The sequence below is a fragment of the Narcine bancroftii genome, chromosome 11, assembly GCF_036971445.1.
Source record: "Narcine bancroftii isolate sNarBan1 chromosome 11, sNarBan1.hap1, whole genome shotgun sequence".
Lineage (NCBI taxonomy): Eukaryota > Metazoa > Chordata > Chondrichthyes > Torpediniformes > Narcinidae > Narcine > Narcine bancroftii.
In genome coordinates, this window is record NC_091479.1 from 19,420,414 (window position 1) to 19,439,212 (window position 18,799).

Consider the following 18,799-nt stretch of genomic DNA (forward strand, 5'->3'; position numbering starts at 1 on the left):
TATTAATTCTTGTCTATACTATCTATGTTTTCCTCTAATTACAGATACTTTCACGTATGCCCATTGTCTCTATTCACTCTTATACCTCTTTACCCGCATACATATCAATCGTGGTCATTTTTACCCTCATTACCCGTCTTCATCCCTCAGTCTATTTTTGTCTTTACCCACATACATATCAATCGTGATCATTTTTGCTCTCATTACCCGTCTTCATCCCTCAGTCTATTTTTGTAATTGTTCTGCAAATTTTCGTGCTTCTTCTGGATCCGAGAACAGTCTGTTTTGTTGTCCTGGAATAAATATTTTCAATACCGCAGGATGCTTCAGTGTAAATTTATATCCTTTCTTCCATAAAATCGCTTTTGCTGTATTGAACTCTTTTCTCTTCTTTAGGAGTTCAAAGCTTATATCTGGATAAATGAAGATTTTTTGCCCTTTATACTCCAGTGGTTTGTTGCCCTCTCTTACTTTTTCCATTGTCTTCTCCAGTACCTTTTCTCTTGTAGTATATCTTAGGAATTTTACTACAATAGATCTTGGTTTTTGTTGTGGTTGTGGTTTATGGGCCAATGCTCTATGTGCCCTTTCTATTTCCATTTCTTGCTGTAGTTCTGGACATCCTAGGGCCTTAGGGATCCATTCTTTTATAAACTCCCTCATATTCTTGCCTTCTTCATCTTCCTTAAGGCCCACTATCTTTATGTTATTTCTTCTGTTATAATTTTCCATTATATCTATTTTTTGGGCTAGTAATTCTTGTATCTCTTTAGTTTTTTTATTAGATTCCTCCAATTTCTTTTTTAAGTCTTCTACCTCCATTTCTGCTGCTATTGCCCATTCTTCCATCTTGTCCATTTTTTTCCCCATTTCTGTTAAGGTCATATCCATTTTATTTATTTTCTTTTCTGTGTTGTTTATTCTTCTTCTTAAATCATTGAATTCCTGTGTTTGCCATTCTTTAAATGACTCCATGTATCCTCTAACAAGAGCAAGTATATCCTTTACCTTGCCTTTCCCTTTATCTATTTCACTGTATTCTTCCTCTTCTTCTTCCTCTGTGTTGGCCATCTGTTGTTTCTTTGATGCCCTTTCTTCCTCTTCTTTCTTGTTTCCATTGTCTTCTGTGGTCTCTTCTTGCTGCAGGTGTTCTGCAGCTGTCGTTGCCGGCTGTGGAGATCGACTCCCCAGCTGGTCCCCCCTCCCGTCGGTGTGTTTTTTTTCATGCGCGGTTGCGCACTTTTACTCGGCTCTGTGAGCCATTGTTGTAGTTCTTTTTCTACCGACCTGAGGTAGTGGGGTCCTCTCTCCACAGCGGGCCTCTTCGGACAGGTAAGGCCTTCACCTTTTTCCTCCGTTGTCTTCTCTTCCTCTCTTCTTTCCGTTGATTTTGATTTTTCTCCTTTTGTCTCCATCTTCTTTCCACCTTTATACTCACTTTTCTTTAACTTGTATTTCTGTGCCTTTGTATTTTCTCTTGTTTTTCCCGACTTTTCTGGAGAGGGCTGGAGTTCACCGTCCGGCCACTACTCCATCACGTGACTCCTCCCCGGATTGGGGGTTGTTGACGAAGAATAACATTTGGTATTGGGCTTGTGGTTCACGGATCCCAGCTGTGGTACGAGCACTTCAGGTGAGTAGACTAAAACGTAGAAATCTACAGTATAGGACAGGCTCTTCGGCTCACGGTGTTGTGCCGATGTAATAACCCTATTCTAACAAATACCTAGAATTTTCCAACTACATTTTTCTCAGTTTTATGTATAAAACAGCCTCTCAAAAGATCCTATTGTACCTACCTCCACCACTGTTGCCAGCAGTGCATTCCATGAACCCACCATGCTCTGTGTGAAGAACTTACCTCTTACACTTATTCCTTCTTCTTTGGCTTGGCTTCGCGGACGAAGATTAATGGAGGGGTAATGTCCACGTCAGCTGCATACCAAACAGCTTAAAACAATGCCTCTAGTGTTAGCCATTTCAGCCCTGGGAAAAAGGCTCTGGTCATCCACACGATCAGTGCCTCTCATTGTCTTGTACCCCTGTATTAGCATTCTGTTGCTCCAAGGAAAAAAAAAGTTCACTCAACATATTCTCAATGAGGCATGCTCCCTAATCCAGGCCTTGTAAATCTCCTCTCCACCCTCTGTGTAGCATCCACGTCTTTCCTATAATGAGGTGACCAGAACGGAACACAATATTCCAAGTGGGGTCTAACCAAGGTCTTGTGTAGCTATAACATTATCTCACTGCTCTTGAACTCGACTATGATCAATGAAGGCCAACGCACCATACACTTTCCTAACAACATTATCAATCTATGCAACAGCTTTCAGCATCCTGTGGACATGGACCCAAAGATTTCTCAGATGGTCCACACATGGTCCTGCCATTAACATTGTTATTCTGCTTCATTTGTGATGTACTGAAATGGACCACTTCACACTTTTCTGGGTTAAACTCTGTCTACCACTTCTCAGCCTGGCTCTGCATGCTATTAATGTCACTTCGTAACCTCTGGTAACCCTTCAAGACTCTCCGTGACACCACCTACTTTTGTGTCATCCGCAAACTTACTAACCGACCCTTTCACTTCTTCAGCCAGATCATTTTAAAAAAAATCACAGGGAGGAGGGTCCCTGAAGAGATCCCTGAGGAACATCACTGACCTCCGTGCAGAATACGAACTATCGACAACCACCCTCTGCCTTCTCTGAGCAAGTCAATTCTGTATCCACAAAGAAAGGTCTCCTTGGATTCCATTCGTCCTTACTTTCTGAATGAGCCTTGCATGGGAACCTTATCGAATGCCTTACTGAAATCCATTCATTCTACCTTCATCAATGGTCTTTGTTACTCCCTCAAGGAATTCAATTAGGCTTGTGAGACACAACCTTCCCCTGATGAAGTCAAATTGTCTATCCCCAAACAGATTATGACTCTAAATGTTTATGAATCCTGTCTCTCACGATCTTCTGCCAAAGCTTGCCCACCACTGAAATTAGACTCATTGTTCAATAATTTCCTGGGTTATTTCTGCTCCCTTTTTTGAACAGGAGGAACAACATTTGCAACCCTCCAATCCTTAGCAACAATGCAAAGATCATTGCCAGTAGCTCAGCAATCTCCTTCCTCACTTCTCCCAGTAGCCTTGGGTATATCTTATCTGGCCCTGGCGACTTCATGCTTATCAAAAACTCCAACACATCCTCTTCCTTACTGCGAAATACCCAAAAGTGCTGGAGAAACTCAGCAAGTCATGGAGCTCCTATAGGAAGTCTGAGCCCTTCATCAAATATGTGTATTGTGCCACTTCTCCTCATCTTTTACCCTGACCTTTTTGAAGTACCTGAAGAGCAGCACGATCAACAGCCAATCTCATATTGGCCATGATGTCATACTTCCATGTACTGACCCAAGCTCTGAGTTCATCTGCTCTATTCTTGATACTCCTTGTATTAAAGTGCACACATTTCAACCCATTCTACTTGGTGCATTTATGTTCCAACTACTGCCTGCTCTTTTTCACAGTTGTACAACACAGCAGCTACCATTTCACCAACTGTTCCCTCATCTGACCTAACACTTATTCTCATTCCCTGCCGAACCAGGATGTTGTCACGGGGTTTGTGCTGTTGGTGAATCACAGTTTGGCTGATGCACAGAAACAGCCATTCGAGGTCATACCTGGGGAGATCAACCATCATCTTATGGAATGACAGGGCAAGCTTGAGAGGCTGAAAGGTCCACTCCTGCTCTTGTGCTGCCAGGAGAAGAATATCTTTTCATGTCCAGGGTGACGGGGTGATTGGATGAATCTGACTGCCTCTGAACTTAACAGTGTGAAAAAGATGATTAATGCGAAATGCAGTCGTTCATCCTTGGTCCTTCAGGGGGTTGAAAAGAAAATACATCAGCCATGATTTGAATGGCAGAGCAGACTTGATGGGCCCACGATCCGTGCCACCCAATTACACCAAATTGACCTATGTTTTGAATGGTGGTCGGAAATTGGATCTCTCAGGGAAAACCCATGCAGACACAGGGAGAATGTACAAACTCCTTGCAGACAGTGCGGGATTCGAACCCAGGAACTGATTGCTGACCTAACACTGATTCCATCCGCTGCCTCACCAGGATGGGGATTGTGCTGCTCGTGATCAGCTTGCGCTAACTGCAATGCTAACTGCTGCCCTTGGCAAAGAAAAAAAAAATTAAAATACCATTTGAATTTAATTTTGCGTAAGAGAACCTGAAACAATAAGAACATAATAAACTAAATGTATCTCCTGTAGGTTTGCACAAAGGAGGAACAAGAGATCCTTGTCCGTGATTCTAACAAGAGTCAGAAATTGCGAAAGAGGCTCATGGGCTCTGCTGGTTAGTATTTTTTTGCATATCAGATGGACTGAAATTACTGTTCTATGTTGGATCTATGAAAGCCGACATGCATTCAACGCGTAGACCGCATGGTCCTGGGATCAGTTCCTGATCTGTTGTGTAGCATTGGTCAAGGAACAGGTTGCTGTACACTGGCTTCCTGTCTTGGAAGGGAACATTGAACTGCAGCACAGAAAAGACCATTTGAGCTGATTGTTCACTGCTGGTGTTTGAGCTCAATGCGAACATTCCCTGACTCTTCATCCAAACTGATTAGCAAAAGCATGCATTCCTTGCACTCGATGTCAAGTCAAGTTTATTGTCATCTGATTGTGCAAGTAAAAGGTAAAGGTTCCATTATTGTCACATAATGCTACATTTAGAATGTAACATACATGAAATTCTTTAACTTTTATGTACCATAAGGCTGACAGAGAGTTGTCCGGCGCCTCTTACGGAAACCTACAGCACCTGGTGCTCCTAGGTGATCTCCCCTCCAAGTACTGACCAGGCCTGTGCCTGCTTAGCTTCCGAGAACAATCCCAGGCGCATTCAAGCTATTTGGTGCTGTACAACCCGTCGAAACAGCGTTCTCCAGTCCTCGGTGCAAAACGTAAAGGCATACAACCAGAAATAACACACGAACAGATAAACAATACATATGCAGGACAAGTATTTAATCTATACAAATAAATAAATATTGTTTCCTGAATAAGACAGTCTTGGAGGGTTAGTTTGAGCAGTTCCTTTGGTCGTTCAACATTCTCACTGCCCATGGGAATAAGCTGTTCCTCAACCTGGTGATGCTGGCTTTGATCCTCCTGTATCTCTTTCCCAGTGGGAGCAGCTGAAAGATGCTGTGTGTAGGGTGGAAGGGATCCTCAATGATTTTGCGTGCTCTCTTCAGACAATGATCCCAGTAGGTCACATCGATTGGGGAGGGGGGGGGATGGAAACAGGAGACTCCAGTGATCCTCTCTGCCACTCATGGTCCTGTGGACTGACCTCCAATCCATTTCTCTGCAGCAACTGTACCACACTGTGATCCAGCCGGCCAGGACGCTCTCGATAGAGCTCCTGTAAGAGGGGGGGGGGGGGGGGTGGCTTGGGAGGAGGGAGGGGGGAGGGAGAAAAAGTCACTGTATATGTGTGAAAAAGAAAAAGTGTATATCATGGCTAATGTGATTTATGGTGTGAAAAAAAAAAGATAGAGCTCCTGTAAAGGTTGGCATAATGGTGGCCAGTAGTTCTGCCCACTTCAGTCTTCTCAGGAAGTGCAGTCGCTGTTGTGTCTTCCTGCCAAGTGAGGAGATGCTGAGTGTCCACGATGGATCACTTGTTAAGTGAACTCTAAGGTCTATGTGCTTGTCCAACTCCCTTCAAATATCTTTAGTAAACACCTTGGGGCATTTCACATTCTAATTATTTTCAGGTATAAAATTTACTCCTGAATTCCCAACTTTTTTTTTGATGTCTAATTTTTGTAGTTTTTAGTTGGATGGTCCTGTAAGTATTTACCATTTTTATACTTGATAAAATACAGATCAGCCCCAATCTTCCTCCTCCCCAAAATGTTTTTGCTTCTCCTGTCTTTGCTGGAAAACAGGTGTTCATGAGCATAGGGTGAGGACAAGCTTAGCTTGGGTCTGAAACTATCTACAGCAGGCTCGCTTATTGTAACTACAGTAAAACGCCTGTTACCTGGAATTCAAGAAACTGGTGAAAAAAAAGTGGAAAATAAATAGGTAAAAAATATGGAAGCTTAAATTGGTGCATCTTGCCGTTAGTTTGTTAATCATACCACACGCAGTCTCAAACAACCGGAAAATACACTTATCTGGCTTCTACCAATCCCCATAGGTGCCAGATACCAGGGTATTTACTGTACTTGTGTTGTAAAATGCCTAGTCTGAGAATCTTGTTTACTTGCAACAGAAGGTGATTATTTGACCCGTTGAGTCAGAAAAATGGGTGGCAGAGGGATGCAGCAGATAGTGCCAGCTGTACACAGTCCCAAGGTTGTATGTCTAATCTTGGTGTGCTCTCCATTGCTGTGTTGAGATTGCACGGTGCCCCTGTGACTTTGTCAACTTTCTCTGGGTGCTGCAGTTTCCTCCCATGTCCCAATCGCAGGTTACCATCTTTATTCGTGTAAAAGTCGATCCCCCCTTTTTTTTGGCCAAAAAATCTGGAATTCTTTATGTACAGTATCTTTTTTTTTTAAAATTTTTTATTTTTCACACCATAAATCACATTAGCCGTGATATACACTATTTCTTTTTTACACATATACAGTGACTTTTTCTCCCCCACCCCCTTTCCTCCCAAACCACCCCCCCCCACCCCCCCCTCTCATCCCTTTTAAGTATACAGTCTAGGTTGCATTAAGCCAGTCAGACAATGTTGTCATTCAACAAAATTACACCAGAAATTCTACTGAGTCCATTCTTTTCTTTCCTTCTCCTTCCATCAACTTAGGTAATGTTTGTCCCCGGTAGGTTTTCGCTATTGTATTTAAAGTAAGGCTCCTATACTTGTTTGAATATTTCAATATTATTTCTTAACCTATATGTTATTTTTTCTAATGGAATACATTTATTCATTTAAATTTAGTAGTTTCTTCCTTTTAATTTGGTTATGTATTCCATTAATATTTAAAGACATATAGTTCAGCGTAGCTCTTTTATATTTTGTTTATCTTCTCTTTCCGTTTTTCCATCATTACCTTTCCTCCTTTTCCATTTCTGTTTTCTTATTTTCAACTCTTTATAAGACAACATTCCTACAACATCCAACATTTTCCTTATTCTCCTATTTCTATCTTATTTATCCCCAATCTCCCCTTCACCTCCTGAGTTGTCCTTTATCCCTTGTCGGACAACCACATCTCCCCTCTCCATTTGGATTTGCGAATCCACTCGCAAGCGTCAACTGATTTTGCAGTGACCGCTATTTCCCCCCACCCCGCCTCCCCCAGAAAAGATTTCACTTTTCATATGTCACAAAGGTCACTCTTTTAATTCCCTCCTTATTCTCTCCATTCCATTACCTTCCCTTATTAATTTTTGTCTATACTATCTATATTTTCCTCTAAGTACAGATACATTCATGTATGCTCATTGTCTCTATTCACTCTTATACCTCTTTACCCGCATACATATCAATCGTGATCATTTTTACTCTCATTACCCGTCTTCATCCCTCAGTCTATTTTTGTCTTTACCCACATACATATCAATCGTGATCATTTTAACTCTCATTACCCGTCTTCCTCCCTCAGTCTATTTTTGTAATTGTTCTGCAAATTTTCGTGCTTCTTCTGGATCCGAGAATAGTCTGTTTTGTTGTCCTGGAATAAATATTTTCAATACCGCTGGATGCTTTAGTATAAATTTATACCCTTTCTTCCATAAAATCGCCTTTGCTGTATTGAACTCTTTTCTCTTCTTTAGGAGTTCAAAACTTATATCTGGATAAATGAAGATTTTTTGCCCTTTATACTCCAGTGGTTTGTTGCCCTCTCTTACTTTTTCCATTGTCTTCTCCAGTACCTTTTCTCTTGTAGTATATCTTAGGAATTTTACTACAATAGATCTTGGTTTTTGTTGTGGTTGTGGTTTAGAGGCCAATACTCTATGTGCCCTTTCTATTTCCATTTCTTGCTGTAGTTCTGGACATCCTAGGGTCTTAGGGATCCACTCTTTTATAAACTCCCTCATATTCTTGCCTTCTTCATCTTCCTTAAGGCCCACTATCTTTATGTTATTTCTTCTGTTATGGTTTTCCATTGTATCTATTTTTTGAGCTAGTAGTTCTTGTGTCTCTTTAGTTTTTTTATTAGATTTCTCCAATTTCTTTTTTAAGTCTTCTACCTCCATTTCTGCTGCTACTGCCCGCTCTTCCATCTTGTCCATTTTCTTTCCCATTTCTGTTAAGGTCATCTCCATTTTATTTATTTTCTCTTCTGTGTTGTTTATTCTTTTTCTTAAATCCTTAAATTCCTGTGTTTGCCATTCTTTAAATGACTCCATGTATCCTTTAATAAGAGCAAGTATATCCTTTACCTTGCCTTTCTTTTCTTCTTCTATTTCCCTGTACTCTTCCTCTTCCTCTTCTTCTTCCTCTGGGTTGGCCATCTGTTGTTTCTTTGGTGCCCTTTCCTCCTCTTCTTTCTTGTTTCTATTGTCTTCTGTGGTCTCTTCTTGCTGCAGGTGTTCTGCAGCTGTCGTTGCCGGCTGTGGAGATCGACTCCCCAGCTGGTCCCCCCTCCCGTCGGTGTGTTTTTTTTCATTCACATCGCGCATGCGCGGTTGCGCACTTTTACTCGGCTCTGCGAGCCATTTTTGTAGTCCATTATTTACCGACCTAAGGGAGCGGGTTTTTCTCTCCGCAGCGGGCCTCTTCGGACAGGTAAGACCTTCACCTTTTTCCTCCTTTGTCTTCTCTTCCTCTCTTCTTACCGTTGCTTTCGATTTTTCTTTTTTTGTCGCCATCTTCTTTCCACCTTTATACTCATTTTTCTGTAACTTTTATTTCTGTGCCTTTGTGTTTTCCTTTGTTTTTCCCGACTTTTCTGGAGAGGGCTGGAGTTCACCGTCCGGCCACTACTCCATCACGTGACTCCTCTTTATGTACAGTATCTCATGTAAAAGTTGACCCTAGTCTCTCACCTTGGCCCTGCCCTCTCGCAGGCCAGAGCTCCCAACGTCTTGGTTGAGAACTCGCTCCTCGGCCCCGGCCAGCCTTCCATCAGAGCTCTGATGCCTCAAACACGGGCCCTCGCCTCAGCCCCGGCTGTCTGCCGATCGTAAATCCCAATGCCTCCGACAACGCAGATACTTATCACGTTCCCGACCTCCCCTGTGTGTTTTGATGTGCAGACTCTATTATTATTTCAATTCATTGTGATTTTTGGTCTTTATTCGTTCTGCTACTGATTTGGTATTTTGGATTCTAATGTGAATTTCAGCCCCTCAAAAGTCATATCCATAATATAGTTGACCCCATAAATTTAACATTGAAAAATGGTCTAAAAAAATTTGACTTTTACACGAGTATATATGGTAATTGGCTGCTATACATTGCCACTGTTTGTGGAGGAGGATTGCAAGAGAATTGGCGTGGGTCTGTAAGTTACTGGGAAAAGAGAGTGGAAATAGGATTGATTGGATTGGTCCGAGTCTTTCCAGATTTAGCCTTGGCTGATAGAATGAAATGCCATCCAGTCTTCATCTTGGATCACTAAAAACTATTCAGTGACAGGGTGGATTCTAGCAGTTTGCAGTTAAGATTTGTAGAACATTATAGCACAGTGCTATGCCAACCGAGATAAACCCACTCCACAAAAATCTAGTTGTTCACTCCCTCACACCCTTTAATTTTCTTACATCTGTTTGCTTATCTAAGAGTAATTTAAAAAAAATTTTAAAAATCTTTCACACTATGAACCATACTGACCAAAATACACATAAACATTTCCCTCTTGAATATACACAGTGTCATTTTCTCCCCTTTTCCCCCCTCCTTTCCCTCTCTCCTTCCTTCCCACACCCCTCCCCACCCACTAAACGTTCAACATATACGATACATTAAACCCATTAAACAGTGTCATCACACAATGAAAATAAACAAGAAAATTGTGTCATCCACTTTTACACACTGGGTCAGTTCATTTCGTCTTCTTCTCATTCTATTTTAGGGGGTGGAGGTCCGCGATAGGACTTCTCTGTTGTATTCCATGTACGGTTCCCAAATTTGTTCGAATACTGTGATGTTATTTCTTAAATTATATGTTATTTTTTCCAATGGAATACATTTATTCATTTCCATGTACCATTGTTGTATTCTCAAGTTGTCTTCTAATTTCCAGGTTGACATAATACATTTTTTTGCTACTGCTAAGGCTATCATAATAAATCTTTTTTGTGCTCCATCCAAACTGAGTCCAAGTTCTTTACTTCTTATATTACTTAGAAGAAAGATCTCTGGATTTTTTGGTATGTTGCTTTTTGTGATTTTATTTAATACCTGGTTTAGATCTTCCCAAAACCTTTCCACTTTTTCACATGCCCACATTGCATGTACTGTTCTTCCTATTTCCTTCTTACAGCGAAAACATCTGTCTGATAATGTTGGATCCCATTTATTTAACTTTTGGGGCGTGGTGTATAGCCTGTGTAACCAATTATATTGTATCATGCGAAACCTCGTGTTTATTGTATTTCTCATAGTTCCAGAGCATAAGCTTTTCCCATGTTTCATTCTTTATCTTTATGTTTAGATCTTGTTCCCACTTTTGTTTGGGTTTACAGCTTATTTCATCATTCTCTTTCTCTTGCAGCTTGATGTACATGTTTGTTATAAATCTTTTAATTATCATTGTGTCTGTAATCACATATTCAAAATTGCTTCCTTTTGGTAACCTCAGCCTGCTTCCCAATTTGTCCTTTAAGTAGGTTTTCAGTTGGCGGCATGCAAACATTGTAGCGTGAGTTATTCCATATTTGCATTTCATTTGTTCAAATGATAATAAATTATTTCCCCAAAAACAATTTTCTATTCTTTTCATTCCTTTTCTCTCCCATTCTCTAAAGGAAAGGTTATCTATTGTGAAAGGGATTAGTGGATTTTTCGTCAATATTAATTTTGGTAGTTGGTACTTTGTTGTTTCCTTTCTACGTATCTAAGAGTAATTTTGACGTCCCTATTGAACCAACCTCCACCACCGCTCCATCTGTTTGCTTGTCTAAGAGTAATTTTGACGTCCCTATTGTACCAACCTCCACCACCACTCCATCTGTTTGCTTGTCTAAGAGTAATTTTGACGTCCCTATTGAACCAACCTCCACCACCACTCCATCTGTTTGCTTGTCTAAGAGTAATTTTGACGTCCCTATTGAACCAACCTCCACCACCGCTCCATCTGTTTGCTTGTCTAAGAGTAATTTTGACGTCCCTATTGAACCAACCTCCACCACCGCTCCATCTGTTTGCTTGTCTAAGAGTAATTTTGACGTCCCTATTGTACCAACCTCCACCACCACTCCATCTGTTTGCTTGTCTAAGAGTAATTTTGACGTCCCTATTGAACCAACCTCCACCACCACTCCATCTGTTTGCTTGTCTAAGAGTAATTTTGACGTCCCTATTGAACCAACCTCCACCACCGCTCCATCTGTTTGCTTGTCTAAGAGTAATTTTGACGTCCCTATTGAACCAACCTCCACCACCGCTCCATCTGTTTGCTTGTCTAAGAGTAATTTTGACGTCCCTATTGTACCAACCTCCACCACCACTCCATCTGTTTGCTTGTCTAAGAGTAATTTTGACGTCCCTATTGAACCAACCTCCACCACCGCTCCATCTGTTTGCTTGTCTAAGAGTAATTTTGACGTCCCTATTGAACCAACCTCCACCACCGCTTCATCTGTTTGCTTGTCTAAGAGTAATTTTGACGTCCCTATTGTACCAACCTCCACCACCGCTCCATCTGTTTGCTTGTCTAAGAGTAATTTTGACGTCCCTATTGTACCAACCTCCACCACCACTCCATCTGTTTGCTTGTCTAAGATTAATTTTGACGTCCCTATTGTACCAACCTCCACCACCACTCCATCTGTTTGCTTGTCTAAGAGTAATTTTGACGTCCCTATTGAACCAACCTCCACCACCGCTCCATCTGTTTGCTTGTCTAAGAGTAATTTTGACGTCCCTATTGTACCAACCTCCACCACCACTCCATCTGTTTGCTTGTCTAAGAGTAATTTTGACGTCCCTATTGTACCAACCTCCACCACCACTCCATCTGTTTGCTTGTCTAAGAGTAATTTTGACGTCCCTATTGAACCAACCTCCACCACCGCTCCATCTGTTTGCTTGTCTAAGAGTAATTTTGACGTCCCTATTGAACCAACCTTCACCACCGCTTCATCTGTTTGCTTGTCTAAGAGTAATTTTGACGTCCCTATTGTACCAACCTCCACCACCACTCCATCTGTTTGCTTGTCTAAGAGTAATTTTGACGTCCCTATTGTACCAACCTCCACCACCACTCCATCTGTTTGCTTGTCTAAGAGTAATTTTGACGTCCCTATTGTACCAACCTCCACCACCACTCCATCTGTTTGCTTGTCTAAGAGTAATTTTGACGTCCCTATTGTACCAACCTCCACCACCGCTCCATCTGTTTGCTTGTCTAAGAGTAATTTTGACGTCCCTATTGTACCAACCTCCACCACCGCTCCATCTGTTTGCTTGACTAAGAGTAATTTTGACGTCCCTATTGAACCAACCTCCACCACCACTCCATCTGTTTGCTTGTCTAAGAGTAATTTTGACATCCCTATTGAACCAACCTCAACCACCGCTCCAGGCGCCCATCACTCCCCGTGCTTCAAAAAGAATGACCCCTGACATCTCCCCTAAACTTTCCTGCACTCACCTTAAACAGATGACCTGTGCTGCCCCCGTCCCCGGTAAAAGATGCTGGCTGTCCGCCCCAATCTAAGTCCCTCATAATATTATAGACCTGCTTCCTTGTTCTGTATTTTTTTAATGGGAATGGAACGTGTCCTTTAATCTCTCTTTTTCTATTGTTGTAATCTCCACTATGACCAATTCCCCAAGATAACAGCATTTCTCTAAATCTACTGTCTCCATACCTGCAAATTGGAGGGTGGCATTAGCATTGACTTCTCCAATTTCCATTAGACCCCTCCCCCGATTCTCTCTTTCTCTCACTCTTTTCCTCTCCATTTGGAGAGCTACCCCTCTCCCCATCTCTTCACAGCTTTTTTCTCTTCTTTTCTCCCACTCATCCACTTTAAACAAGAAAGTCTGAAGACGCCGTGAACGCAAAAATGCTGGAAAAACACCGCAAGTCACGCAGCATTCTTTATGGAGCAAGGACGAAGATACATAACCAATGTTTTGCCCCTGATACCATCATTAAGATTTCCACCTGTCTGTGGCCCTTCTCCCCCCCCCCCCCCCCAACGTTTTAATTTAGGCTTATACCTTGTCAGAGGGCTCAGGCCTGAAACATTGGTTACCTATTTATGCTACATGAGGAAGCTGTGACTTTCCGAGTTTCTCCAGCAATTCTGTGTTTTGTGTAATTTCTTAATTTTTTTTCTCCCCTGAAGATGCTCCTTCAACCAGTGTACTGCCTTACACAGCTGGGTGTAATATTTATTTTGCTAATTATTCTGTGAAGGACCTTTGTAATGTGAGAGAAACTGCATATACAACAGCTGTTCTAAGTGTTTGGTTTAAAATAGCACCCTGCTGTCTGTTATTTATACCCACAAGGAAAATCCTCGGTTTGACATTTTCTTCAGAAAGTCAGTAACTCCAACAGCGCAGTACTGCCCAAGTACAGTCAGCCAAGATTATGTGCTCAGGTCTTTGGAGTGGGTGTTGTAAATTGTGATTTAGGTTGGACAGTGCTTTTATAAGAAACAGCAAATCCCAGCCAGACCAAGGATGGGGCTTTCCTTGTCCTCTCCTTCGACCCAAGCAGCCTCTACAGGTTCCATGGAATTCCACCAACAAAAAAAATCTTCAATTTTAAATTTAAATTGTACAGCATGGTAACAGGGCCTTTCGGCCCATGATCCCATGCAGCCCAATTACAGCCAATTGACCTACAACCTCCAGTATGTTTTGTACAGTGGGAGAAAACCAGAGCACACCCAGAGGAAACAGTCACAGGGAGAACTCATGACAGACCGTGCCAGATTCGAACCCTTGTCCCAGTCACTATTGCTGTAACAGCGAATTGCTATGCTAACTGTGTCCCCCAAAGGTTTTTATTTGGTATCTCAGCACATACGAAAATGCCTCACGAAAAGCTTATCAGCTTGCATTTTAGCAATGACTTGAATTGAAGGCTTTATGGTGAGTCACCAAGCACGGGTGTACACTGTAATGGCATGACTCCAATTTACAACTTGTTTCAAATGATTTGCTGTGGATATATTAAATAAAGTAGGAATTTGTAACCAGCTGGATTCTTATCTGTCCAGATGTGTCGGGGAATCCTGATGGCTTTGAAAGGGACCTGCTACCCCATCAGGAAGCTGTTCTGAAGGCTGGTCTGGATAAAGCCATTAAACACAAAGATAAATTGTTGGACTATGACAAAACCAGGTAACGGACCCATTCGGTGAAATGAATCATCAACATTTTTCACCCCTGTAAATATTACAATTCATTGCACAATATGACATTTTAATACCAGTTTTGTCTATGAACCTATTTAGAGCAGCCATTCTCTACCTCTTTTTGGCTACGGCCTTCCTAAGACTCTGCTCAAAGTTTATGGGCCCCCCTTCCTGTTGTGAAGCAGTCGTTTAGTTGGTTTCTTCTGTACTTTTCTCCTACTGACAACATTTAAAAAAAATTATGTTACAAGAGGCGAACAGAAATCGAGGCTTTTACCTGAATGTGCTAAGGCCTCCAGGGAGGGTCGTAGGGACCCCGTGGAGAATGGCTGATTTAGAGTACAGGTACATTATCCTTTATCTGGAACCCTTGGGGGTCAGTGTGTTCCGAATTTCAGATTTTTACGGATTTTGGAAAGCCTACCTGAATTGTGCTGCCATATCCACCCCTACCCCCTTCCAGTCACCTGGCCGCCTCCCCTAACCGCCGGTCCCTCGGCTGCCTCCCCCAACCGCCGGTCCCTCGGAATCCTCCCCCAACTGCCGGTCCCTCGGCCGCCTCCCCCAACCGCCGGTCCCTCGGCCGCCTCCCCCAACCGCCGGTCCCTCGGCCGCCTCCCCCAACCGCCGGTCCCTCGGAATCCTCCCCCAACCGTGGTCCCTTGGCTGTCCAGCTGCCTCCCCCAACCGCCGGTCCCACTTGCTGGATTTTGGATCTTTCCGGATTTTAGATGTCCGGATAAAGGATCATGTAACTGTATCGTGAAATCACATCTGGTTAATAACTTATGTGTTAAAACTTGTTAGTTAAATTAGTTGATTAGGTAACTAATTTGGATCTACCGACCTTTGAAGATGTGCAGTGAAAATTCATTAAATTCTGCCGGGGTTGAAGAGGTGAAATAACTAGGTAAGGATGCATAAACTTGTTTCCTGTTTCCTTGAGCCAAGAATAATAAGGGAGGTCCAACTGAATTACTATAATTAATTAAAGGTTTGGGCAGAACGTACAGAGAAAGAAATCAACTTATCTGCCCAAGTCACCGATTGAATATTTCAAGATCTTCATTAGTATATCTTTGTTGTGTAAAATTTTTAAGGGATATGAAACCAGAATCATGAAACTGTTTTTTTGATGAATAAACCTGTTCTATGTTTGACATTTGGAGCAAATGTTAATTCAAGTAGCAAGTCTATATAATGGACAACTAATCCTTGGAAGATAAGTGGCTGAACATTTTAAAAAATGTAGACATACTGCACGGTAACAGACCCTTTTGGCCCATAATCCCTTGCCACCCAATTACATCTAATGACTGACGACCCTCGGTACTTTTTGAAAGTTGTGAGGAAACCGGAGCACCCGGAGGAAACTCCCACAGACACGGAGAGAACGTACAAACTCCTTACAGACAGTACGGGATTCAAACCCTGGTCCCAATCATTGACGTTATGGTAACCATGCTGCCCATGTTGAATTCCCTTTGGCTTCTGAGAAACTCGAGCTTCTGGTGCGCTATCTTGGTGCATCACCAGCTATTGTTGTTATGTGCCCCTGAAAATTTGAAGTTCTCCACCATTTCATCCTTCGCATGTTTGCAATAGACAGGGATGCCTGCTCCTCTCTGTTCTCTGAAGTCAATGACCAGCTCCTTCATTTTGCTACATTTTGTTATCCAGTCACTATTCCATCAGGCTATCTTCTCCCTATGCTCCACCTTGTTGTTTGAGATCCAGCCAATGTCAGTGGTGTTATCCTGCTTGACTAACAGAACTCTTTCTTTCTTCCTTCCAGCGCCCGTCGCACCCAGGTCATTGACGATGAATCTGATTACTTTGCGGCAGACTCCAACCAATGGCTTTCCAGGCAGGAGCGAGAGGCATTACGCAAGAAAGATGAAGAACTGAGGGAGTTACGACATGCATCCCGTCAAACAAAGAAGTTCACTATAGACTTTGCTGGCAGGCAAATTCTTGAGGAGCAAGGATCATTGGATCAGTACTACAGCAGGTTTGTGTGGAATGGGAACATGTGTTTGAAATTCAGCCACATTAGTAGATTGTAATTAGAAAAGCAAACAGAATGATGACATCACAGGAAGAGTTGGTCGGTGCTTCACTGAAGGCCATTAATGAACCAGATTGATTTGGCTGACGGATGACCCCATGAAGTGCTGCAGCCCTTCATTTAACTTTGTTTGACACCTACATTCAGCAAGGGAGCAAGTGTGCACTGAGGATTAAGTTATTTGTCAAGTTGTACCCCCATTTATGACTTAACTGACAGCAGAAGAAACAGCCTGCCTTAGATTGGGTCGGGAGCTTTTCCTAAGGAATTTAGAAATTAACTCTGCAATCCACTCCTGATTTTAAATTGGTAACCCGACGGGACAGTGGCACTTTCTTATTTTTGCACAATTTATTTTTATAGCAATACTTGCACTGTAACGCTGCCATAAAACAATGAATTCTGTGACATGTTCATGACAATAAATTCTGATTCCGATTCTGAACTTGAAGACTGGATTGAACTTTGTATTCCCAGAACATCAGGCTATCATTCTTTCTAGGTGAGAATTGGAGAGAAGTAACTAATTAGTGAAGGAATTAATATTATGATAAAATACTTGGTCTGAATTATCATGTTGATCTATTTCCTTCTCATTAATTTATACATTGGTGTAAGATCTGTGGCAAACTAGAGTGGTGAAGCAAAAGGGTAGGTGGTGTACAATTACTGAGAATGTTGCGATTTCTGCATTCCAACACCAAAAAAAAGGCTCAATTTTGTTAATCCCACCTGGGATAAAACTTACAGAACACAAGGTTGAGTAAGGAATGAATTTGTTGTTCGCTGATCTGATTTAACCACTAGGTCGGGGGGAAAAAGCCATGAAACTCTGCAGATGCCATGATTAAACAATGAGTAAACAAAACATGATTAAACAAAAAACAATGGTGGAGAATATCAGCAGGTCAAACAATTTACATTATCGAGCAAAGATAAAGATACATCACCAACATTTCGGGCTTGAGCCCTTCATTGAGGTATGAGCAAAATATAGACAGGCATCCGAATAAAATAGAGGGGGGGGGCGAAGGTCATGGATCATTTGGAGTCTGCAGCAATACATTCATGGATGTACAAAGTAATTGCCAGTTCAAATGGTTCTGTGAATTGTAATAGTGAGCCATTTGGCTGAATGAATCTCAGCTGATCAGTTGCCTAACCATACACTTTAATTGTTAGCTCAGGATCAAAATTTATTGTCGTGAATATGTCACAAAATTTGTTGTTTTGCAGCACAGGTGCAAATTTTCTATAAATTACATTAAAAATTGAGTGCAAAAGAAAAGAAAATGTGGTTCATAGTTCATTCAGAAATCTGATGGCAGAGGGGAAGAAGCTGTTTCGTGACTCTTTTCGTCAAAGGTGCTCGTCTTCAGGCTCCTGTAGCACCCCCCCGATGGTAGCAGTGAGAAGAGAGCGCGGCCCGGGTGATGGGGGTCCTTGAGGATAGAGGCTGCTTTCTTGAGGCTCCACCTCTTGTAGACGTCCTCGACGGAGTGAGGGCTCGGCCAATGCTCAATTCACAACTCTGTGCTCTCTTCCATTCTTCTTGGCACCTCCGTACCAAACAGTGACGCAAATGGTCAATGCTCTCCATCGTACAAAATGTCCTCAAACACTTCATGAAGGGGCTACCGGCGAGTCTTCTTCATGATTGCATTGACATGGATGCCCCAGAATAGATCTTCAGACATATTAGCTCTCAGGAATTTGAAGTTCTTAACCCTTTCCATAAGAACTGGTTTGTTTTCTCCTGATTTCCCTTTCCTGAAGTCCACAATCAGTTCCTAATGTTGAGCACAAGGTGGTTGTTGTGGCACCATTCAACCAGCTGATCTACCTCCCTTCTGTACGCTTCTGCCATCAATCGTGATGTCATCAGCAAAGTTGTGGATGGCATTTGAATTGTGCCGAGCCACCCAGTTGAGGGAATAAAGTGAATAGAGCAGTGGACTAAGCTTGTATCCTTGAGGTACACCTACCAAATAATATTCCCAAGTTCAATCAAAAGTCAATGCTGTGTCATCACTTGTTCAAATAAAAAGGGTTGCATTTTTAAATTTAAATTTAGATATACAGCATGGTAGCAGGCCATTTCGGCCCATGGGCCCGTGCTGTCCAATTTACAGCCCACTGACCTACACCCCCAGTAAGTTTTTTGAATGGTGGGAGGAAACCGTAGGTC

The 18,799-nt window shown here is 42.1% G+C and overlaps 1 protein-coding gene across 4 annotated transcripts in view; it reads left to right on the top strand.

Annotated features, from left to right (window-relative positions):
• Positions 1-18,799, top strand: part of trip4 (thyroid hormone receptor interactor 4) — a 136,078-nt gene that overhangs the window by 24,520 nt on the left and 92,759 nt on the right. For all 4 annotated transcript variants that reach the window (XR_011346360.1, XM_069902815.1, XM_069902817.1 and 1 more), the window contains 3 exons: positions 4,296-4,380; positions 14,406-14,529; positions 16,339-16,554. Coding sequence is in view for 3 of the 4 variants with exons in the window: in XM_069902815.1 (XP_069758916.1) it covers positions 4,296-4,380; positions 14,406-14,529; positions 16,339-16,554 (425 nt within the window). In the remaining variant the exon portion in view is untranslated. The remainder of the gene's footprint in view (positions 1-4,295; positions 4,381-14,405; positions 14,530-16,338; positions 16,555-18,799) is intronic.